The 24,379-nt window shown below is 45.7% G+C and overlaps 1 protein-coding gene across 1 annotated transcript in view; it reads left to right on the forward strand.

Moving 5' to 3' along the window:
• Nucleotides 1-19,636: 19,636 nt before the first annotated feature.
• PRKX (protein kinase cAMP-dependent X-linked catalytic subunit) overlaps nt 19,637-24,379 on the forward strand; it is a 128,472-nt gene continuing 123,729 nt past the window's right edge. Inside the window, exon 1 of the mRNA XM_065408647.1 lies at nt 19,637-19,817. Coding sequence (XP_065264719.1) covers nt 19,637-19,817 — 181 coding nt within the window. The remainder of the gene's footprint in view (nt 19,818-24,379) is intronic.

The raw sequence follows: 24,379 nt of genomic DNA on the forward strand, positions 1-24,379 counted from the left end.
TTACTGCTTATTACATGAAATTTCACCAAGATCATTGCTCTTGACTGCAAAATGATTAGAAGAAAGCAAACTAATTTAAGGAATGTTGGATAATCTAAAATGTGCAACTAAAACTTCAGTTCAAATTCAAAACAGTGAATATTTTTGTTTGGGGTATCCAGAACAGCATATCCATCACAAGTCCTGGAAGGTTTGTGTGCTTCCATTTGTCATTGGCAGTTGCCTTAGGCAGTCTTACTTTCTTTGGTATTTTCTGAGAGAGAAGCCTTGAACATAATTGGTGAAATTCTAATAGAAGAAAATACCGTAAAAAAAAAAAGACTTCTGCTTTGCAAAACAAACATTAGATGTTTCCCTGATTGAGAAGAGAAGAAGGATCATTGATTGGATCATAACTTCTTTCTTGCAAAAGCTTATGTATTAGTTTACACAAAGAAGACCTTGATTGAGATAATTTGTCGAACAATAAAATTGGTTAGGGAGGTTGTAACTTCTTGCCTGTCCGTGGGTGCCTCTCTTTTTTTTTTCCCCCTGGGGCACTGTAGATTAGATATTTGCCACAGGTCTGGAATAACCTGCCAGTCTTTACAACTGAGGCAACGCTACCTGAGGTGAGATTATTACTGAATGAGTCCATGAGACCATGTCTTGAAACTGATTGATTTGTTTTGAGAGTCCTGTCATATGTAAAGTTAAACTAGCAGGAGTATGGAAAATCATACAATCCAAAATAAAATATTCAACACAGTAACTATGACAATTTCGTGAAACATGAGATCAGAAATGCCACCAGGTCCTAGAAACAAGTTTCCTTCCCTTCTCTTAGAAAAATGTGTGTTCATTTGGTAACTTAAAACACACACAATAGCTTTCACTTGTATTGTGTTGATGCCATTTTTTATTTATTTATACTGAGTTCATATTTGGAAATGTAAATGTCTGTCTCAGATTAATTTCTAATAGCTTTTTCTAGTTGTCACTGACCTAATTTAGAATCATAATATGACAACTTTTGGTCAACAGTTCACTGAGCATTTGTAACTTTAGTTTTGGTGTCTCTTTTAGCTCCCAATGCATCTATTTAAAACTACATGCTGCTACATTTAAAAAAAAAAATAACATTGCTTTTAGATTTGTCTAAGGTATCTAATACTACACAGATCATTAATATTTCAAATATGTTGGGGATGATGGTGCTTTGATTAGAATCATATTTTACTGCATAAGCCCACCTGAAAACAAGGTTGTTTACAGGTATAGTCATGTAATGTGACCGCATTAAGGGATTTAATCACATGATAAATTTCCCAGGGTAAATTAGTGACATACTGTAATATGTTACTAAGCCTTCTCTGAGCTCTGTTTACAGTTTTGGTGGTTAAATGAAAGCACTGTAACTCAGGCTAGGTGTGACCACAAATTGTTTTGTTAAAATCTTTTGTGTTTGGACACAAAAGCCTTTCATGGGTTTACTCTGCTACAAAATTTGTCTGCATATTTCTGAAACTTGTATCTGAGTACAGCTGAACTCCCATATGGTGCTCCTATAAACTGGGTTAGTGATTTGCACTTCATGTTCTTGAAGATAATTTTAAAAACAAACTGACTACTTTACAGATTGTTGCTTGTTTTAGCAAATGCCTTGTCTCTATTGTTCTCAGTTAGAAACACTTGAAAAAATAGCTAAATGAAACAGGAAAATATGTTAAGCATGTAAACACACAGAAAAACTTAATTATTTGTAAAAATTACTTGCATCTGTAGTGTGGAAGGTAAACTGGAGCTTCTAGCTCAAACAAAAGGCCAAAGGATTCTGCATTTTATTTTACCATTTGTTGCTGGTAAGCTGCCCAGACAACTCAGTTCTTACCCCATAAAGGCTCCTTGGCATTTGTAGGCAACTGTCTTCAAGTGTGGGCCATTCATGAGAGATCAGTGTAGTGCGAGTTCAGCTCAACTTGCTGATAGCACTGACCTATATAAATGAGCTTCCTTTTGGTGCATGCACAAAACATGCATTTAGTTCATCACACAATTAGCCATTTTCTATCAACTTGTGAAAGAATGAGTAAATGATTAGAAAACATTCAGTATAATGATAGAGTTCAGTCTATTTAGCTTAACAAAGAGAAGGCTAAGGTGTGTCTTGATTAGTGTATAAATATCTTCATGGGGAACAAATATTTAATAATGGGGTCTTCAGTCTAACCGAGATAGGTAAACATGATCCAGTGGCTTGAAGTTGATGTTAGACAAATTCAGACTGGAGATAAGGTGCAACTTTTTAATGGTGAGAATAATTAACCATTGGAACAATTTACCAAGGGTCATTGTGGATTCTCCATCACAGACAATTTTAAAATAAAGCTTGAATTTTTTTCTAAAAGACATGCTCTAAGAATTATATCAAGGAAGATTTATGGCCTGTGTTACACAGGAGATCAGACTAAATGATCAATGGTCCCTTCTGGTCTTGGAATTTGTGTCTATTAACTGTAGCTAGGCTCTGTGTCTATTAACTGTAGCTAGGCTAGGTTGCAAGAAATTATGGTGGGGATGTCATGCAGACAATGGGGAGGGTTGGACAATAATTATTTAGTGACAGTGAGATTCGAAAGTTTGAACAGTTACAAAACGTTGTCAACATCACATGAACATAAGAACGGTCATACTGGGTCATATCAAAGGTCCATCTATCTCAGTATCCTGTCTTCTGGCAGTGACTAGTGAGGCTTCAGAGGAAATGAACAGAGCACATCAATTTTGAGTGATCAATCCCCGTGGGTTGTTTTTTGCGCTCTTAGTTTTAGTGTCCTTAGCTAGTTGCTATTCAGATTCTCCCTTGGCCTGCCTTAGTATGCTTTTACACTTGACTTGCCAGAGTTTATGCTCCTTTCTATTTTCCTCACTAGGATCTGATTTCTATTTTTAAAAGAATGCCTTTTTGCCTCTAACCACCTTTTTACTCTGCTGTTTAGCCGTGGTAAGGTATTTTGGTCTTTCTACTGTTTTTGGTTGGGAGGTTACATTTAGTTTGAGTGTGTATTATGGTGTTTTAAAATAGTCTCTAGGCAGTTTGCAGGCTTTTCACCCCTGTGACTGTTCCTTTTAATGTCTGTTTAATTAGCTTTCTCACTTTTGCCTAGTTCCCCTTTTGAAGTTAAGTGCTACTATGATGGGTTTTTTGTTGTTGTTTTTTTGCCATTTTACCCCCTACAAGGATGTTAAATTTATTATGTTATGATGTCTATTACTGAACAGTTCACTTACAAGATGTAAACGTACCAGATCCTGCATTCCATTAGGACTTAATCAAGAATTGCCTCTGCCCTTGTGAGTTCCAGGACAAGCTGCTCTAAGAAGCAGTCTAGAAACTTTATCTCTGCATCCGTTCTTGAGGTGACACATACCAAGTCACTATGAGGATAGTTGAAATTCCCCATTATTATTGCATTTTCAGCCTTTGTAGTCTCTCTAGTCTCCCTGAGCATTTCACAATCACCACCCTGGTCAGGTGCTTGGTAATATATTTCTACTGCTATACTCTTATTGTTCAAGCATGGAATTTCCATCCATAGATTCTATGGTACAGTTTGATTCATTTAAGATTTTTACTTTGACTCTGCCTTCTTTCACATGTAGTGTCGCTCACCCCACCGGCACAACCTCCTCTAATTCCTGTATATTTTGTACTCTGGTATTAGTGCGTCCCATTGATTATCCTCATTCTACCAAGTTTCCTTGATGCCTGTTATATCAATATCCTCATTTAATGCCAGGCACTCTAGTTTACCCTCTTAGTGTTTAGACTTGTGGCAGTTGTATTTTGTCAATGTTCAGTTGCTTGCCTTTATATGTACTATTTAAATGGGACTCTTTTACATTTGACTGTTTCTCACTAGCTCCTACCTGTAGTTTATGAACGTCTTTCCTAACTTCTTTACTAGTCTATAATTAACTCTTTCCTAAGGGATGTCTTCTCCCAAATCGTGTGCTTCCTACTCACCTTTCTGCTTTCCACCAGCCCTTAGATCCTCTGCAACCTTTTTAATTTTACATACAAGCCATCTGTTTCCATTTTGGTTTAGTCCATCCTTCTTGTATAGGTTCCTACTTTCCCAAAAGTAAAGAGCCTTAAATCAAATTCTAATAAGTTTTCAAGCAGTGTCTTTCTTACTTTCTCCATCTCTGCATTTCAGTTATCGATGGAGATATTTAATCATCAATTTGTGCATATATGGTATAATGGATGCTTGTCAACAAAAATCAAATCCTTGAATTCTAACTATAGTCTTATCTAAAGGTGTGTCCATGCAAAAGCATGGCCTTTTCAAATTTGGTACAGTGTATAAACATTAATCAAAAATTAGTAAATTTGACAGGTAGTATGAACTTTCTTTGGTTTGAGGCAGCTTTGGGAAAAATGAATTTTGTCATTACTAATTTTAGTACTCTAGTTTGAAGTGTTAACTTTGGTCATTTTGCCTTGTTCTCTCTCAATTTCTCCCGTAACTATAATTTGTCAAAGGGAGATTGGAGTTATGGAGAGAGGTTTGCAAGATTGGCACGTGACTGAATATTTTTACAAATGCCTTTACCTTTTAACTTGATTTCTTTAAACTAATTTGTGATGTTAAGATATTTACTTGTCATTTCACTTAGATCCTCAATTAACTTTAGTCAATGCTGTAAAATGGGTGAACAGACAATGCAAGCACAAGTATTGTATAGGAATTATAACTTTACCTTCCTCTCATAAGCAAACTAAAGCTCTTAATCTACGTGCATTGTTTTTAAGCGTATATATTTTTTAAGAATGGTGTAGTGATACTCTGTTGATGAAAGGTGTATTTGAAGTGTGTAATGGCAAAAAGATTTGTAGATGTGAATCACTTCATGATGGATTTACTTTTATAATATCAATTTTAATAAGGACATCATGTAAGGTATACACTAAATAAAAAATAGAGGTAAATGCATGACTGAAGTGCAGCCTTTTGTGTGTGTGTGTGTGTGGGGAGGGGGTGTTTCTACAGGAGTCTTTCCTCTTCACCCCTAACTCATTCCTAGCATACACTATCTGCAAAAGAGGGCATGCCACTGAAAAATTGGCCTTTTTTGTGTGTGGTATGGAGACACAAGACCACAAACAATTTAGTATCAAATCTAGGGTTACCATATTTCAACAATCAAAAGAGAGGACGGGGGGAGCCCCGCCCTAGCCCCACCCCATCCACTCCCTCCCACTTCCCACCCCCTGACTGCCCCCCTCAGAACCCCCAACCCCCCCACTCCTTGTCCCTTGACTGCCACCTCCTGGGACCCCTGCCCCTGACTGCCCCCCAGGACCCCACCCCCTATCTAAGCCTCCCTGCTCCTTGTGCCCTGACTGCCCCCTCCTGAGACCCCCCACCCTAACTGCCCCCACCATATTCTCTGTTCAGACAGCGGAGGGGCAGAGGGCTGGTCCCACACCGCACAAGATGTGGCAGGATCCAGTTTTAAATTTACCCCCTGCCCTTGCTTCACTGAAGGGGGGAGGGGAGAGTTGCTCTTCACTTGTGTGGGGTACCAGGGAGTGGAAACCCCGCCCCCCCCCAAGTGACTGGTGCAACCCCTCCCGCTGGGGAGCTGCACCTGGCCCTAGGGGCTGCAGGGTCCGCCACTCCAGGAATCTCCCTCCCTCCTGCCGTGGCTGTGGGACGCTCCCTTGTCCCACTTGCAGTCTTGGCGGGCGCGATGCGGCAGCCGGAGGGGAGGGGAGGAAACCCCCCGTTTCTCTTCCCCCCCCCTCCCCCCGCCAGGCAGCCTCCTTTGTGAGGGCTCGGCCCTGACGCGCTGCCCTGCCCGAGCTGCAGCCGCGCCGGAGAGTGTCCGAGGGCTGCAGGCAGCGCTGGAGCTGCCGGAGGATGTGTCGGAGCCGGCCCCGCACCAGCGGGCTGAGCAGGGAGTTGTCCCGGGAGAAGTTTCCCTGCAGGCTCCGCTCCGGCCGGCAGAAAGCCGGGAGCCCGAGGCCGCCCATGCTGGCGGCGCCGCACGGAGGGAGGTTACGGGCTTGGGCGCCTAGGGAAACTTCTCCCGGGACAACTCCCCGCTCAGCCCGCTGGTGCGGGGCCGGCTCCGCCTCGTCCTCCGGCAGCCCCGTCGGCTCCAGCGCTGCCTTCAGCACTCGGACACTCCCCGGCGCGGCTGCAGCTCGGGCAGGGCAGCGTGTCAGGGCCTTGGCACTCGCCACCCAGGGCTGGGGCTGGGGGACACTGGATGGGGCCGGGCTCAAGGAGCGCCCAGCTGTGAGTGTGGCGCCGAGCTCAACAGAACCCCTAGCAGCTCCTCGGCGAAGAATCTCTCTGAGCCCTGCAGTCCCTGGGACGGGTGCTCAGAGGCTTGCTCCGGCAGGGTTACCATACGTCCATATGCCGGCCGGCCAGGAGGGATTTTTAAATATCGAAAAACCCGGACGTTTTTAGATATTTAAAAATTCCTCCCGGACGGCCATTTAACAACCAAAAAGCCGGACATGTCCTGGGAAATCCGGACGTATGGTAACCCTACCCCCCACCCACCACAGAACACTAAAACCACCTCCCAGACTGACCAGGGTAACTAGTGATTGCAATGTGTGTGTGCCCTGCTGCTGAACCTGCCCCCGCCTCTGTACCCTGGTAAAGGTGACTGTCCTGTCCAATTACCAACCCCCTTCCCCCCCTTCAGACAGACTCTCCTCTAAAAGAACATGATGGAAACAGTAATTAACAGAAACGTATTTTTTATTAGCAACTACACATGAAACTGGGGTGTGAAACTTGGACGGGGGCTTGGGTGAGGCGGGAAGGAAAGGACTTGTCAAATTTTGGGGAATGAGAGCCTTCTAGTAGTAGAGCAGTCTGCAGGGGTGGAGTGAGAGTTTTCACGGACTCTGCCGCCCCTCCTTCTTTGGACTTTGGGTGAGGGGGGTATGGGACTTGCTGGCGAGGGAGGGCGGTTACAGATAGACTGCAGCGGGGCTCTGTCCTCCTGCCTCCGGTCCTGCAGAACATCCACAAGGCGCCGGAGTGTGTCCGTTTGCTCCCTCATTAGTCCAAGCAGCGTTTGAGTCGCCAGCTGGTCTTCCTGCCGCCACCTCTCCTCCCGTTCAATGTGTGATCGGTGGATTTGGGACAAGTTCTCCCTCCACTGGGTCTGCTGGGCTGCCTGGGCTCGGGAGCAGCCCATAAGTTCCGAGAACATGTCCTCCCGTGTCCTCTTCTTCCTACGCCTAATCTGCGCTAGCCTCTGGGAGTGTGATGCCAGGCTGGGTTGGGAGACAGTCGCAGCTGTGGGAATGGGAAAAAGGGAGTGAATTCCTCAGAAAGATAAATTTCGTTGTGAACAAAGAACATAGTCTTTCTCTGTGAACAAGACCATGCACAGCACCTATCACATGCGCACTCAGGACAAGGTCAAATTTTCGGCCTTCGCATTCAGTGCCTGGGGTCTTGCAGTGCACATCAGAGAAGCGGGGCAGGACACCGGAATTTGTGTAGCAGGCCGACATGGTAAGCCGTAGACTTGTGGCTGCTTAAAACTTTAATAGTAGCACTGGCCTCCTTTCACATTGAAAGCAATGCCAGTCCCTGCTGCCAGCAATCCGGCAAGCATGAACTCTGCCCCTGTCCCACCCCCTCGCGGCTGTCCCAGGGAAAGATCCCTGTATGCTGCCCCTCTCCCGCCTCCACCGCGTGGCTGTAAACTGCCGGTTACAGTTCTGTAATGGAACAGGCAAGCAGTCCCAATACTAACATTCCCCTACCTAATTCAAAGCAGGTCACCATGAGCAACATCACTCTGATGAGGATTTCAGAGACGGAAAAAGAAAGGATGCTTCGGGAAAGCCTGCAAAGACCAGGGCCGTATGCCGCCATGCTCTGCAGGGCAATGATCTCGGAGTACTTGCTTGTCTCCTGGCGCGGAAATGTTTGCTACTACGGAGGACCCAATAAGGCCGCTCTCCCCAGGAACCTGATGCAAAGGCTTTCCAATTACCTCCAGGAGAGCTTCGTGGAGATGTCCATGGAGGATTTCTGCTCTATCCCCGGACATATAGACAGGATTTTACTGTAGCTGCACTGGCAGGGACTAAACAGTAGAGCGCCTAGGGCAAACCAATCATGCTAAACCGGACATTGTTAGATTTTTTTTAGTAGTTGCACTGCCAGGGACTGAACCGTTAAGCGCCTAGGGCAAAGTAATCATGCAAAACCCATTGTTAATATTGTTAATATTCCTGTTCTGTAAAAAATAAATGTTTAGATGTTTTAAACACTTACTGACTGATCCTTCCCCTGATTCCGTGTCCGGGTTAACGCTTGGGGACGGTTGGTAGGGGATCTCTGTAAGGGTGATGAAGAGATCCTGGCTGTCGGGGAAATCAGCGTTGTAAGCGCTGTCGACTGCCTCGTCCTCCTCATCTTCTTCCTCATCTTCCCCGTCCGCTAACATGTCTGAGGAAGTGGCCGTCGACAATATCTCATCCTCAGAGTCCACGGTCAGTGGTGGGGTAGTGGTGGCGGCCGCACCTAGGATGGAATGCAGTGCCTCGTAGAAACGGGATGTCTGGGGCTGGGATCCAGAGCGTCCGTTTGCCTCTTTGGTCTTCTGGTAGCCTTGTCTCAGCTCCTTGATTTTCACGCGGCACTGCGTTGCATCCCGGCTGTATCCTCTCTCTGCCATGGCTTTAGAGATCTTCTCATAGATCTTTGCGTTCCGTCTTTTGGAGTGCAGCTCGGAAAGCACGGACTCATCGCCCCACACAGCGATCAGATCCAAGACTTCCCGATCAGTCCATGCTGGGGCCCTCTTTCTATTCTGAGATTGCACGGCCATCTCTGCTGGAGAGCTCTGCATCGTTGCCAGTGCTGCTGAGCTCGCCACGATGTCCAAACAGGAAATGAGATTCAAACTGCCCAGACAGGAAAAGGAATTCAAATTTTCCCGGTGCTTTTCCTGTGTGGCTGGTCAGAGCATCCGAGCTCGGACTGCTGTCCAGAGCGTCAACAGAGTGGTGCACTGTGGGATAGCTCCCGGAGCTATTAGCATCGATTTCCATCCACACCTAGCCTAATTCGACATGGCCATGTCGAATTTAGCGCTACTCCCCTCGTTGGGGAGGAGTACAGAAGTCGAATTTAAGAGACCTCTATGTCGAACTAAATAGCTTCATGGTGTGGACGGGTGCAGAGTTAATTCGATGTAACGGCGCTAAATTCGACATAAACTCCTAGTGTAGACCAGGCCTGGGACTGCTCACATGCTTAAGAACCTTTCTGAAACAGGGACTTTTCTGATATTTCCTGAAAAGGTATTCCACTGCTAAAGTGTGGGGTACTAAAAGGTTTTTCAAGTTGAGTACCAAAAAATCTTATCCCCAACATTATTAAAATGTTGTAGTCTAAGGAAACATGAAATGTTAGGCCAAATCTTAATAACGCTCTCTCAATGACAATTCAGAGATGTGACTCCTATTTTAATCACATGGGGTGTTTGCCATGCTTTAATGGACACCATGATTAAAAACAAGCAAAACCCACAACTATTAGCTGAACATTTTATTATAGAAAAGAAAAGAAAATACAAACCTGAGTATGAGTAAGGAACAAGGATTACTTTAGTATGTCTCTGCTGTGGAGAGCTCTTCCATGGAGAGTCAGTACATCTCTTCTGTGGAGAGGGTTACCTCTGTAGGTCACTCTGTGGAAAGATTTCAGAAGAAACTATACCTGGTGGGAACACTTTTCTCTATGTAAGTTAAAACCAAAGTACATTATTCCCCAGATCGGTAGTAAGCCCAACCAAAGTATATCACAGATAACTAAAAGTTTATAGGTTTCAGAGTGGTAGCAGTGTTAGTCTGTATCAGCAAAAACAACGAGGAGTCTTTGATACCTAAGGGTATGTCTACACTACGAGAGTAGTTCGATTTTACTTAAATCGAATATGTGGAATCGATATTACAAAGTCGAACGTGTGTATCCACACTAAGGACAGTAATTCGACTTTGTGAGTCCACACTAACGGGGCAAGCGTCGACATTGGAAGCGGTGCACTGTGGGCAGCTATCCCACAGTTCCCGCAGTCCCCGCTGCCCATTGGAATTCTGGGTCGAGCCCCCAATGCCTTCTGGGGAAAAAAATGTGTCGAGGGTGGTTTTGGGTAACTGTCGTCATCCAACCGTCACTCCCGCCCTCCCTTCCTGAAAGCGCCGGCGGGAAATCAGTTTGCGCACTTTTCTGGTCAGTGACAGCGCGGACGCCACAGCACTGTGAGCATGGAGCCCGCTGCGACCATCGCTGCAGTTATGGCCGTTGTCAACACCTCGCACCTTATCATCCACCTTTCCCAGAGGCAGATGCTGAGAAATCGGGCGAGGAGGCTACTGCAGCGCGGTGAGGGCCTGAAGTCTGAGAGTGGCACAGACCTGTAACAAAGCACGGGAGCCTGCGCCGAGGACATCATGGTGGCAATGGGTCATGTTGATGTTGTGGAACGGCGATTCTGGGCCCGGGAAACAAGCACGGACTGGTGGGACCGCATAGTGCTGCAGGTCTGGGATGAATCACAGTGGCTGCGAAACTTTCGCATGCGGAAGGGGACTTTCATGGAACTTTGTGAGTTGCTGTCCCCTGCCCTGAAGCACAAGGACACCCGGATGCGAGCAGCCCTGAGTGTCCAGAAGCGAGTGGCCATAGCCCTCTGGAAGCTTGCAACGCCAGACAGCTACCGGTCAGTCGCGAACCACTTTGGCATGGGCAAATCTACCGTGGGGGTTGTTGTGATGCAAGTAGCCAACGCAATCGTTGAGCTACTGCTCTCAAAGGTAGTGACCCTGGGAAACGTGGAGGTCATCATAGATGGCTTCGCCGCGATGGGATTCCCAAACTGCGGTGGGGCTATAGATGGAACTCACATCCCTATCCTGGGACCGGACCACCAGGCCAGCCAGTACATTAACCGAAAGGGCTACTTTTCAATGGTGCTGCAAGCACTGGTGGACCATAGGGGACGTTTTACAAACATCAACGTCGGATGGCCGGGCAAGGTTCATGACGCTCGTGTTTTCAGGAACTCTGGTCTGTTTAGACGGCTGCAGGAAGGTATTTACTTCCCGGACCACAAAATAACTCTTGGGGATGTGGAGATGCCTATAGTCATCCTCGGGGACCCAGCCTACCCGCTAATGCCCTGGCTCATGAAGCCCTATACAGGCGCCCTGGACACTGAAAAAGAACTCTTCAACTACCGGCTGAGCAAATGCAGAATGGTGGTGGAGTGTGCTTTTGGACGTCTCAAGGGGAGATGGAGAAGCTTACTGACTCGCTGTGATCTCAGCGAAACCAATATCCCCATTGTTATTGCAGCTTGCTGTGTGCTCCACAATCTGTGTGAGAGCAAGGGGGAGACCTTTATGGCAGGGTGGGAGGTTGAGGCAAATAGCCTGGCTGCTGATTACGCCCAGCCAGACAGCCGGGCGATTAGAAGAGCCCAGCGGGACGTGCTGTGCATCCGGGAGGCTTTGAAAACTAGGTTCCAGAGTGAGCAGGGTAACCTGTAACTATTAAGTTTGTTGACAGAGAAGCTGAACCTGCCCCCGTTTCTTTACCCAGTGAATGTTCAGTATCCTTTCCAGTTACATACCCCGTTCACCCCGTTCCCCCCCTTCCAACACACGTTTAAAAATAAAATCACTTGATATTTGTTACTGAACACCGTTTTATTTATTACTGTTTTTGCGGTAAAGTGTTGAATCTGGGAGGCAGACTGTGGTGGGGAGCGGGTGTAGTGTAGTGATGCAAAGGACGCTTCTAAACTCGAGGAATGACAGGCTCAGCACTGGTGGACTGGTGGTTTCAACGGAGCCTGCCACCCCTCCTGTTCGGGACTCTGTGTGTGGGGGCTATGTGACTTTGTGGCAGGGGGAGGACGGTTACAGATCCCCTGCTGCGTGGCTCTGTGATCCAGGATAAGGACCGCTGCATAAGATCTCTAACCGCCCTCCCCCGCCACAAAGTCACATAGCCCCCCCACACACAGAACATGAAAACCACCTCCCAGACTGACCAGGGTAACTAGTGACTGCAATGTGTGTGTGCCCTGCTGCTGAACCTGCCCCCGCGTCTGTACCCTGGTAAAGGTGACTGTCCAATTACCAACCCCCTTCCCCCCCCTTCAAACAGACTCTCCTCTAAAAGAACATGATGGAAACAGTAATTAACAGAAACGTATTTTTTATTAGCAACTACACATGAAACTGGGGGATGAAACTGGGACGGGGGCTTGGGTGAGGCGGGAAGGAAAGGACTTATCAAATTTTGGGGAATGAGAGCCTTCTGGTACTTGAGCAGTCTGCAGGGGTGGAGTGAGAGTTTTCACGGACTCTGCCGCCCCTCCTTCTTTGGACTTTGGGTGAGGGGGGTATGGGACTTTGTGGCGGGGGAGGGCGGTTACAGATAGACTGCAGCGGGGCTCTGTCCTCCTGCCTCCGGTCCTGCAGAACATCCACAAGGCACCGGAGCGTGTCCGTTTGCTCCCTCATTAGTCCAAGCAGCGTTTGAGTTGCCTGCTGGACTTCCTGCCGCCACCTCTCCTCCCGTTCAATGTGTGATCGGTGGATTTGGGACAAGTTCTCCCTCCACTGGGTCTGCTGGGCTGCCTGGGCTCAGGAGCAGCCCATAAGTTCCGAGAACATGTCCTCCCATGTCCTCTTCTTCGTACGCCTAATCTGCGCTAGCCTCTGGGAGTATGATGCCAGGGTAGGTCGGGAGACAGTCGCAGCTGTGGGATGGGAAAAAGGGAGTGAATTCCTCAGAAAGATAAATTTCATTGTGAACAAAGAACATAGTCTTTCTCTGTGAACAAGACTATGCACAGCACCTATCACATGCGCACTCAGGACAAGGTCGAATTTTCGGCCTTCGCATTCAGTGCCTGGGGTCTTGCAGTGCACATCAGACAAGCGGGGCAGGACAGCGGAATTTGGGTAGCAGGCCGACATGGTAAGCCGTAGACTTGTGGCTGCTTAAACTTTAATAATAGCACTGGCTTCCTTTCACGTTCAAAGCAATGCCAGTCCCTGCTGCCAGCAATCCGGCAAGCATGAACTCTGCCCCTGTCCCACCCCCTCGCGGCTGTCCCAGGGAAAGATCCCTGTATGCTGCCCCTCTCCCGCCTCCACCGCGTGGCTGTAAACCGCCGGTTACAGTTCTGTAAAGGAATAGGCAAGCAGTCCCAATAACTAACATTCCCCTACCTAATTCAAAGCAGGTCACCATGAGCAACATCACTCTGATGAGGATTTCAGAGACCGAGAAAGAAAGGATGCTTCGGGAAAGCCTGCAAAGACCAGGGCCGTATGCCGCCATGCTCTGCAAGGCAATGATCCCCGAGTACTTGCTTGTCTCCTGGCGCGGAAACGTTTCCTACCACGGAGGACCCAATAAGGCCGCTCTCCCCAGGAACCTGATGCAAAGGCTTTCCAATTACCTCCAGGAGAGCTTCGTGGAGATGTCCCAGGAGGATTTCTGCTCTATCCCCGGACATATAGACCGGATTTTACTGTAGCTGCACTGGCAGGGACTAAACAGTAGAGCGCCTAGGGCAAACCAATCATGCTAAACCGGACATTGTTAGATTTTTTTTCAGTAGTTGCACTGCCAAGGACTGAAATATTAAGCGCCTAGGGCAAAGTAATCATGAAAAACCCATTGTTAATATTGTTAATATTCCTGTTCTGTTAACAATAAATGTTTACATGTTTAAAACACTTACCGACTGATCCTTCCCCTGATTCTGTGTCCGGGTTAACGCTTGGGGACGGTTGGTAGGGGATCTCTGTAAGGGTGATGAAGAGATCCTGGCTGTCGGGGAAATCAGCGTTGTAAGCGCTGTCGACTGCCTCGTCCTCCTCATCTCCTTCCTCATCTTCCCCGTCCGCTAACATGTCCGAGGAACCGGCCGTCGACAATATCCCATCCTTAGAGTCCACGGTCAGTGGTGGGGTAGTGGTGGCGGCCGCACCTAGGATGGAATGCAGTGCCTCGTAGAAACGGGATGTCTGGGGCTGGGATCCGGAGCGTCCGTTTGCCTCTTTGGTCTTCTGGTAGCCTTGTCTCAGCTCATTGATTTTCACGCGGCACTGCGTTGCATCCCGGCTGTATCCTCTCTCTGCCATGGCTTTTGAGATCTTCTCGTAGATCTTTGCATTCCGTCTTTTCGATCGCAGCTCGGAAAGCACGGACTCATCGCCCCACACAGCGATCAGATCCAAGACTTCCCGATCAGTCCATGCTGGGGCCATCTTTCTGCTGTCCAGAGCGTCAACAGAGTGGTGCACTGTGGGATAGCTCCCGGAGCTATTAGCATCGATTTCCATCCACACCTAGCCTAATTCGACATGGCCATGTTGAATTTAGCGCTACTCCCCTCGTTGGGGAGGAGTACAGAAGTCGAATTTAAGAGACCTCTATGTCGAACTAAATAGCTTCGTTGTGTGGACGGGTGCAGAGTTAATTCGATGTAACGCTGCTAAATTCGACATAAACTCCTAGTGTAGACCAGGCCTTAGAGACTAACATATTTATTTGGGCATAAGCTTTCGTGGGCTAAAACCCACTTCATCAGACGCATGGAGTGAAAAATACAGTAAGCAGTATAAATATTACAGCACATGAAAAAATGAGAGTTGCCTTACCAAGTGGTGGGTCAGTGCTAATGAGGCCAATTCAATTAAGGTGGAAGTGGCCTATTCTCAACAGTTGACCAAGAAGGGGTGAATATCAAGAGAAGAAAAATTACTTTTTGTATTGACCCATCCACTCCCCGTCTTTATTCAGGCCTAATTTGATGGTATCCAGTTTGCAAATTAATTCCAGTTCTGCGGTTTTTCATTAAAGTCTGTTTTTGAAGTTTTTTTGTTGAAGAATTGCCACTTTTAAGTCTGTTATTGAGTGTCTAGGGAGGTTGAAGTGCTCTCCTACTGGTTTTTGAATGTTATAATTCTTGATGTCTGATTTGTGTCCATTTATTCTTTCACATAGAGACTGTCCGGTTTGGCCAATGTACATGGCAGAGGGTCATTGCTGGCACATGATGGCATATATCACATTGGTAGATGTGCAGGTGAATGAGCCCCTGGTGGTGTGGCTGATGTGGTTAGGTCCTATGATGGTGTCCCTTGAATAGATATGCGGACAGAGTTGGCAACGGTGTTTGTTGCAGGGATTGGTTCCTGGGTTAGTGTTTTGTTGTGTGGTGTGTAGTTGCTGGTGAGTATTTGCTTCAGGTTGGGGGGCTGTCTGTAAGCAAGAACTGGCCTGCCTCCCAAGATCTGTGAGAGTCAGGGATCGTCCTTCAGGATAGGTTGTAGATCCTTGATGATGTGCTGGAGAGCTTTTAGTTGGGGGCTGTAAGTGATGGCCAGTGGCGTTCTGTTACTTTCTTTGTTGGGCCTGTCCTGTAGTAGGTGACTTCTGGGTTCTCTTCTGGCTCTGTCAATCTGTTTTTTCACTTCACCAGGTGGGTACTGTAGTTTTAAGAATGCTTGATAGAGATCCTGTAGGTGTTTGTCTCTGTTTGACGGATTGGAGCAAATGTGGTTGTATCTTAGAGCTTGGCTGTAGACAATGGATTGTGTGATGTGGTCTGGATGAAAGCTGGAGGCATGTAGGTAAGTATAGCGGTCAGTAGGTTTCCGGTATAGGGTGGTGTTTATGTGACCATCACTTATTTGAACTGTAATGTCCAAGAAGTGGATCTCTTGTGTGGACTGGTCCAGGCTGAGGTTGATGGTGGGGTGGAAATTGTTGAAATCCTGGTGGAATTCCTCAAGGGCCTCCTTCCCATGGGTCCAGATGATGAAGATGTCATCAATGTGGCGCAAGTAGAGTAGGGGCGCTAGGGGATGAGAGCTGAGGAGGTGTTGTTCTAAGTCAACCATAAAAATGTTGGCATACTGTGGGGCCATGTGGGTACCCATAGCAGTGCTACTGACTTGAAGGTATATATTGTCCCCAAATCTGAAATAGTTGTGGGTGAGGACAAAGTCACAAAGTTCAGCCACCAGGTTTGCAGTGACATTATTGGGGATACTGTTCCTGACGGCTTGTAGTCCATCTTTGTGTGGAATGCTGGTGTAGAGAGCTTCTACATCCATAGTGGCTAAGATGGTGTTTTCTGGAAGATCATCAATGGATTGTAGTTTCCTCAGGAAGTCAGTGATGTCTCGAAGATAGCTGGGATTGCTGGTAGCGTAGGGCCTGAGGAGAGAGTCCACGTAGTCAGACAATCCTGCTGTCAGGGTGCCAATGCCTGAGATGATGGGTCATCCAGGATTCCCAGGTTTATGGATCTTGGGTAGCAGATAGAATACCCCTAGTCGGTGTTCTAGGGGAGTATCTGTGTAAGTGGCAATTCTTCAAGAAAAAACTTCAAAACCAGACTTCAATGAGAAACTGCAGAACTGGAATTAATTTGCAAACTGAACACCATCAAATTAGACCTGAATAAAGAGTGGGAGTGGATGGGTCACTACAAAAAGTAATTTTCCTCTCTGCTGATACTCACACCTTCTTGTCAACTGTTGGAAATGGGTGACGTCCACCTTGATTACATTGGCCTCGTTAGCACTACAAAAGTAATTTTCCCTCTCTTGATATTCACCCCTTCTTGTCAACTGTTGAGAATAGGCCACTTCCACCTTAATTGAATTGGCCTCGTTAGCACTGACCCCCCACTTGGTAAGGTAACTCTCATCTTTTCATGTGCTGTAATATTTATACTGCTTACTGTATTTTTCACTTCATGCATCTGATGAAGTGGGTTTTGCCCAAAGCTTATGCCCAAATACATTTGTTAGTCTCTAAGGTGCCACAAGGACTCCTCATTGTTTTTGCTAAAGGTTTATAGACAGGCAAAGGGATTTTGTTTAGGGTTAGTGAATCCAGTTTGGTTTATCATGGATAACCTAAACAGTTTATAAATGGACAGAGGTAAGTGATCTTAACCAAGTCCTTAAAAAAAAAAAAAAAAAAAAAAAAAAAAAAAAAGCCATTTGAGGAGACAACTAATTAATATTAAGAATTTTAAACTCAAATCAAATGTTGCTATTTCTCTTTGTTTACCGAGTCTCACTTATTTCCCCTTTCCAAGAGTACAGTCTAGTGTTTAACAGGAGAAACTATTAATATCTTAAATTACAATGGCATTTCAATATTCCATTAAAACCACTTCAAGAAAAAAATACATCTAATCCCTTGACAGTGCTTTTGCAAACTGCATCTCAAAAATCTTGGTGATCACATCACAGAAACAGCACTGGGCTGGATGGTTGCTTCATCTTGATGCTGTGTTATCACCTTCTTTGTTTAGTGCCTTGTTGCTATTTTGCTTGCTTGTAGAGATGAGATGAACAGGCTAAATTGAGAAGAGTACTCAGATGAAAGTGCTATTCTATTGGTCTCTCAACTCAGAGTTTTATATTGCTCTCTTTCTCTATTCTCACTAAGGGTAGAAGACTGGGCTCAAATATCAGCTGCTGTTACCTTTTGATTACCTCATCACCTTCTTGATTGCATATTCATGAGCTGAAGATGCTGTCTGGTAATACATATGTAGCAGAGTTGTAAATGACTGTCTGTGGTGAGAATTTCTCAGGACATATTTAAAGTTAGAGTTTTAACTCTTTTATTCAGCTCATTTTGAGATCCCTTTAGTTATATTGGGTTTAATAAGAGTTGAAATTCTTTTTTAAATGAGTTCAAACATGCCTATTTCCTATGTAAAGGTTTTTCAGCTTTCAAAATAATCTTTTTTAAACAAATTATTGTTTAAGAGAGTCTTTAAACTTAAATGGTCATCAAAGAAGATATTGTGTTTTCCCCCCTTACTAATCATTGTAGAGGTTCTTCTTATAGTAAGGAGTTGCTTAAGCATTGGCAGGTAACTAATTAATTACCAATTTATGTCCAATTAATATCAATATTTGTATAAGGAAGTGGCTTACTGTATTAATAAGAACAGGAGTACTTGTAGCACCTTAGAGACTAACAAATTTATTTGAGCATAAGCTTTTGTGGGCTACAGCCCACTTCATCAGATGCATGCAGTGGAAAATACAGTAGGAAGATATATATATACACAGAGAACATGAAACAATGGGTGTTACCATACACACTATAAGGAGAGTGATCAGTTAAGGTGTACTCAGTTTTGCGGATACAGACTAACATGGCTGCTACTCTGAAACATATATTAATAAGCAGCATCATGTTTATGAAAATAACAAAAGTAGCTCTTAAAATTTAGCAAAGGTGCAGAAAAGTTTGTAATAACCTAAAGTTACTTTTATTATAATTAGTAACCATTTTTGCATCAATGTTGAGGTCTACCCTTACAGAAAGGCAATGGGCCTAATTCTTCACTGCCTTACACCTTGTGTGGTCACCTGCATCCAATTTAAGTATTATTATACAGTAGTTAGTTTACACATACATTATAGTGTATTTTAAAGTGGATGAATGTGTTAATTTTTCATAATGTTTTAAGTGTGAAAACACAACTGTAACGGGAAATGTTTGTACCTTTGGTAGTACCCACTGCAGGCAACTATTTTAACCCTGTGCCAGCCAGAGAAGTCAGGGCCCTTTCTAGTCCATGTCTGAGAGCATTTATTGCAATACCTCACCCCCGACTATGTAAAGCATGTCAAGGGTTAAATATGTCTGCCACTGAACACTATGCAATCGTTTAACACCATATGCAAACTTGCGAAGCATAGAACGTGGGAATAGCTGTGCCTAGCAGGACTGATTGCTGTCCCAGTGTGACATGATCAGAACTTTTCTTTTCCCAGACACTTCTCTGGCCGGGGGTGAGAAGCCAACTCGCAGCCTGGGCGCTGCAGGGGAAGCCCCCCGGAACCTGCCCAGTCCTGTCTGGTTTATCAGGTGGCAGGGGCGGTGAGAGACTGAGCGGCAGCCTCAGGTGTCCCCGGAGGTGGGGCTCACAGGCTAGGAGGAAGAGCCGCAGTTTGAAACGTGTGGGCGGGGCGGGCATCTGGATTATGAAGGCACCAGCCAGCTACTGCCCCCACCCCCATGTGGGGGAAGCGCAAGGAGGGCGCCTTGTCCCGCCACCCCCTCCCCAGCCTCTCCCAGGTGGGGCGAGGTGGGTGGGCTGGCTCTGCGCAGGGCGGCGGGGATGAGCAGAGACCCGGCTCCACGTTCTGGTGCCGCGGGCGCCTCCCTCCCTCGCCGGGACTGTCTGTGCCGCAGCTGCAGGAAACCCAACCTCGCCTCGCCCCGCCTCCTCCCGCCCCGCGTGCGGCTCCGCGCTCGCCTCGCCCGCCCGGGCTGCCCATTGTCTGCGCGGCGGCTCCGGGAGGCGGGAGAGGCAGCCCGGGGAGCAAGGCAGGGCGCGCAGCGGGGGCGGCTGCTGCTGCTTGTGGTGCGGGGCAGGAAGGCGGCGGCGGCTGGGGCGCGATGCTGGGCAGCCCGGCAGCAGCTGAGAGGCTGAACCAGGAACTGGCCCGGCGGGGCAGCCGCCCCTGCTGCTGAAGGGGGAGCGGCCGCGCCGGCTCCGGAGACGCGAACTTCGCGCCCCCGACCCCATGGAGACGCTCAGCGCCGTGAAGGCCAAAGTGGGGGCGAAAAGCGCCGGCGGCTGCGAGGCGGCGGGGACGGGCGAGCCCCAGCCCGCCCCTTCCTCCAGCCCCGCGGGCTCCGGCTCCCCGGCGCCGCCCGAGCCCCACGCCTGCAAGTTGGAGGATTTGGAGACCCTAGCGACTGTGGGTGAGTGGGGGGGCGAACAAAGGAGCCGCGTCCCTCTGCCCCGTCCTCTGCCCAGGTACCCGCCAGCCAGCCGCGGCTGCGGGCGCTAGGCTCCGGCCACGGCGCTTGGCGCACCCCGGGCACCAGCTATTGGCTCCGCAGCCGGCGGTGGCACCGCTTTGCCCCTTCCCAAAGCCGGAGCTCTGGCCCTCTTCTTTTCTGTGCCCTCTCCTCCGCCCAGTCCCATCTCCCTGGCTGGTTCCCAGGGGGCATCTTCCATGCCCAGCGCCAGCCTTACCCTGTTCCTCTCCCGTGGCTTTCTGAAGACTTCAGTGCCTGCTGGGTATTTCCTGAGCGTTTGGTGGTGTCTGAGATAGCAGAGTTAAGCTCTGTAAATGTCAGTGTAATGGCTGGCAGGTGCCACCCACTGAAAAAACTGCCGACACTGGGAAATTGCGATATTTTGTGTGCCCATAACTTTTATTTTGCTGGCATCTATGTTAAGCATAAAGTTAAGCCTTTTCTCTTCTTGGTAGACAAGACCACAAACTGTTAATCTCAGAACAATATATTGCTTTGAATTTCAGCCACCTTTGAAAGCTGTTTTCACTAGACCTCGTTTTTGAATGAAAGTTGTAGTTAGCATGCATTGGTGCATTACTGTGGACGTCCTTTTTTTTTTTTTTTTCCAGTTTGTCCTAGCCTAAACATTGCGGCATTCCTACTCCACTGCCCGCTTTCCAGCTAAGCTCTGTAGGCATCACTGTAGTGTGGATACGAACTATGTTCAGACTGTCTGAAAAGGGTTTTGAGCATGGTTTAAAAACAGAAGTGAGGTGAGCTGGATGTTGCTGGCTGCATCGTCATGTGTGAGTCACAACTGAACCAGTTAATTACATGATTTGGGGCCTGTGTGTGGGGATGGGGCAATCAGTGTTCAATGGCACACTGTACATTCTTTTTGTAATACTGTTTTATATGGTTTAGCCATAGCCCATTCACCACAATCATGTTAAAATACAAATTCAGAGTTTTAAATGCAGTTTGTGGGCCACTGAGGAGGGCAGTTTGACACCCAGTTAAATATATTTCACAATCTAAATCCACACTGCCCTCTTGGTAACTAGCGCAAAAAAGCTTTGTGTTGAATGGAATTGTGGAAGAAGGTAAAGTAGCATCTTTTGATTTCTAGCACACCTTATCTAGATCTCCATTTTTATGAGAACCACCATTCCGGTGTGTGTTAAATAGTAGCATTTATTTCAACATTTGACACTCTGTATACATCTACAGTATTTTGAATGGTATTTGCATCTAGTCTAATATCAGTAAATGCAATGTACTTCAACAGTGTGTGCATGTGTAAATCTGTATGTTCTTGTACTAGGTTCAAATAGTTGTATATGCAGCCATACCAAACCTTTATTTATACTTGCCAGCACAATGCCAAAAAGGTTGGATGGACTTGCTCTCTAGCAAATGCTACAACCCCCCTAAGCTGGATAGTGATAAATTTTGTTCAGCCAATGCTCGCTTGATATTTAAAACTATTCTTAATCAATATTGTGGTTTCAACATGGTTCTTTAAAAATGGTTGTTGAATGGCTTAAGACTTTTATAGTTGATATGAACCATGTTAGCCAATCCTAAAATATATTGCTTTCTTTAATATTATTTAAAAGTTGAAGTGTGAACAAGTCTTATTAATAGAGATATTTGCATAAAACACCCTGCTGCACTTCCTTGGAAGTGATTAATCTCATTTGTGACATCACAACTAGTTTCTGTGGAAACATTTGTCATCACAGAGGATTATGTCCCCAAGTGGGGCACAAACTGTAGGAAAAGACTAACTCTTAAGACACACAGATATAATTGTCATGCAAATGTCCCTAGAAATAACAAGGAAGGCAAAAAATGGCACAAGAATTATTTCTAAACATCTTTTCAGAGCTTAACGCTTAAGAAAATGGAAAGTTGGGATTCTGTTAAGAATGCTGATGGAATGGAGGTGTGAAGGGAGGGGGTTGCCTTCAAAAATTTCTACTTTCTATCTGATAGCAGAAGGCACAGTGCTCAGGAGGGGTGGGGAGAAGAATGTAGGATCAGCAGCCTACTGTTTAGCAGTGCACTGACAATGCACTTCTGTCTTTTTCCTGTTGCCCTCCTTTTGCTGTTGCTTGGGTACTCGTAGCCAGTTGGCCAACTCTTATCTGTGGCCAGATCTGTGCTATAAACTTACATCAGTGTAACTATGTTGCTCAGAAGTGTGAAAAATCCACACTCCTGAGCGACAGTTATATTGACTTAACCCCCGGTGTAGACTGTACTATGTTGACGGGAGGACTTCTGCGGTCAGTGTAACTACACTGCCTCTGGTGGAGGTGGATTAACTACACTGATGGAAGAAACTCTCCCGTTGGCATAGTAACATCTTCACTGAAGTGCTACAGCAGAAACTACAAAACTTGAGAGGGAGGAGAGAAGAGTACAAATCTGTTGGTGTAAAGACCCCTAGGGCCTTGTCTAAACATGGAAGTTGAGGTGGTTTAACTTAAATTGGTTTTAAAACTGATTTTGTTAAACCAGTGCAGAAGATCATGGGTGTTAAGTTTAAACCTGTTCCTTACATTGCTAAAGCAATATAATCCAGGTTCATATTGTTTTGAGTATCCATACAGTCTTTTACACTGCTTTAACTAGATAGATTTTAAGTCATACCTCTTCCCTCCAAGCATCATCAGCATGAAATTAACAATACTACGGTTAGTTTCACCACTGCAATTTAGAACCTCAGTAAAATTGTGTCAAGAATTGACAGTTTTAGTCTGCTGCTGATATTGAAAGCTATGCCTGGTATCAGAGGTGAACATGGGAGTCATTTGTGTGGGAGGAGAGCCAGGAAGTTACAGGCCAGGAAGTTGTGATTTTGGTGGGGTTTGTGTATGGGAAAGGAAGGAAGGGGAAGAGACAATAGCATCTGGGGTTCTTTGGGTTGTCTTACTACAGTTATGGGGGCCATTTCAGTAGCTATTTGAGCACCTCACAATCTTTAATGCATTTATCCCCTGTGAGATGAAGTAGTTATCCCCATTTATAGATGGGAAACTAAACAGAGTGACTTGCCTAAGGTCACATCGAAAGTATGTGACAGAGCAAGGACCTGAACCCCAGTTTTCCAAGTCCTAGGCTCATGCCCTAATTGCTGGACCATCCTTCCTCATCCTTTTCTAACACTAATGAATCATTGTTTAATACAAAAGATGGAGCCCCGAAGGAGAATCTAGAGAAAACAATCTGGAGGAATTGCAGCATCTTCTCCTCTTCCCAACAGCTGGAGTTGCTTGGGGATTTTTTCCTTGAACCTCTGCAGTGGGGCTGTCTATCTTTTTCTGTATTGTCATTTCTGTAGTATATATCAAATTTTTCTAAGCCTTAACAAAGGGATGAAAAAGTCAGATAAAGATGTAGAATAAGACAACAGAATGAAAGGAAAGGAGAGATTGCTTCATTCCTGGAGGGTTGGGGGAAAGGAAATACTTTCTTTCCAAAGAGTATAACACATGGCCAAGGAAATAGGCTACAGAGGAAAAAGAGAATGTAAGGAAAGGTGGGGAAGAGGAGGGATGAAATGAAAGAAGGAAATAAAGTTCTATTGAAAGAACAAAACAAAACAAAAAAACTTGACACGGTATAATGAATTTCAGAGCCTTTATTAAAGGGACACTGCTTAATTTTAAAACTTGTAAACAGTTTTTGTAAAACCTTAAGAACAATGGAAACCTTCCCACAATATTTAACAATTTCAATGAAAAGAGTACTTTTAAACAAACATCCCCATGTAGTGTTCTAAACTAAAATTTTGTGGTATGATGAAACTGCATGTTATAAATAACCCCGGACTCTTATTTAATTGTGTAAGCATGGGAAAAAAAACACAATCAAAATAAAACTGCAAACAAACAAAACAAAATCACTGGCAAAATCTCTTGTTTTACTACTGTAGGAATTCTTCTCCTTGTATACAAGGCATTCTAGTAATTTCTTGTATAGGAATAGTCTGTTCAGTAATAGCTATTGTTCTGATTTAGTAGCTAAGTATAAAAATTTTTTTGTTAATACTAGTGGAAGCTTTTTTCCACAGGAACCAAAACTTGTAACAGCCTTCAAAAGTTTTTGTTTTTTTTAAAGTCTCTTGAATAGTTAATGAAAACAATAATATGATATTGGCTGTCTGCTCAACAATCCAAACATAACATCACTTTGCATTTTTAGAGTGTGTTTTTTGTTTTTAATTTTTCTACCCAATCTCAAGGAAAGTTGATAGTTTCTTCCCTGCTTTTACTTTGCAAACACACTTTAGCTCCGTAGGTTTCAGAAGAAAAAAAATGGTATAATGTAGTTGCTGTAGAGACTTGAATTCATTGTTGCATTCTCACGTCTTCAAGACAAAACATCTGTATTTAAATGGAGTGACTTTAGGGCATGTCTTCACTAGCAAAGTTAAAGCACTGCCGTGGCAGTGTTTTAATGTGGCTGTGTAGTCACGGCACCAGTGCTGGGAGAGATGGAAAAAACCCCAC

Source organism: Emys orbicularis, chromosome 1, assembly GCF_028017835.1.
Source record: "Emys orbicularis isolate rEmyOrb1 chromosome 1, rEmyOrb1.hap1, whole genome shotgun sequence".
NCBI lineage: Eukaryota > Metazoa > Chordata > Testudines > Emydidae > Emys > Emys orbicularis.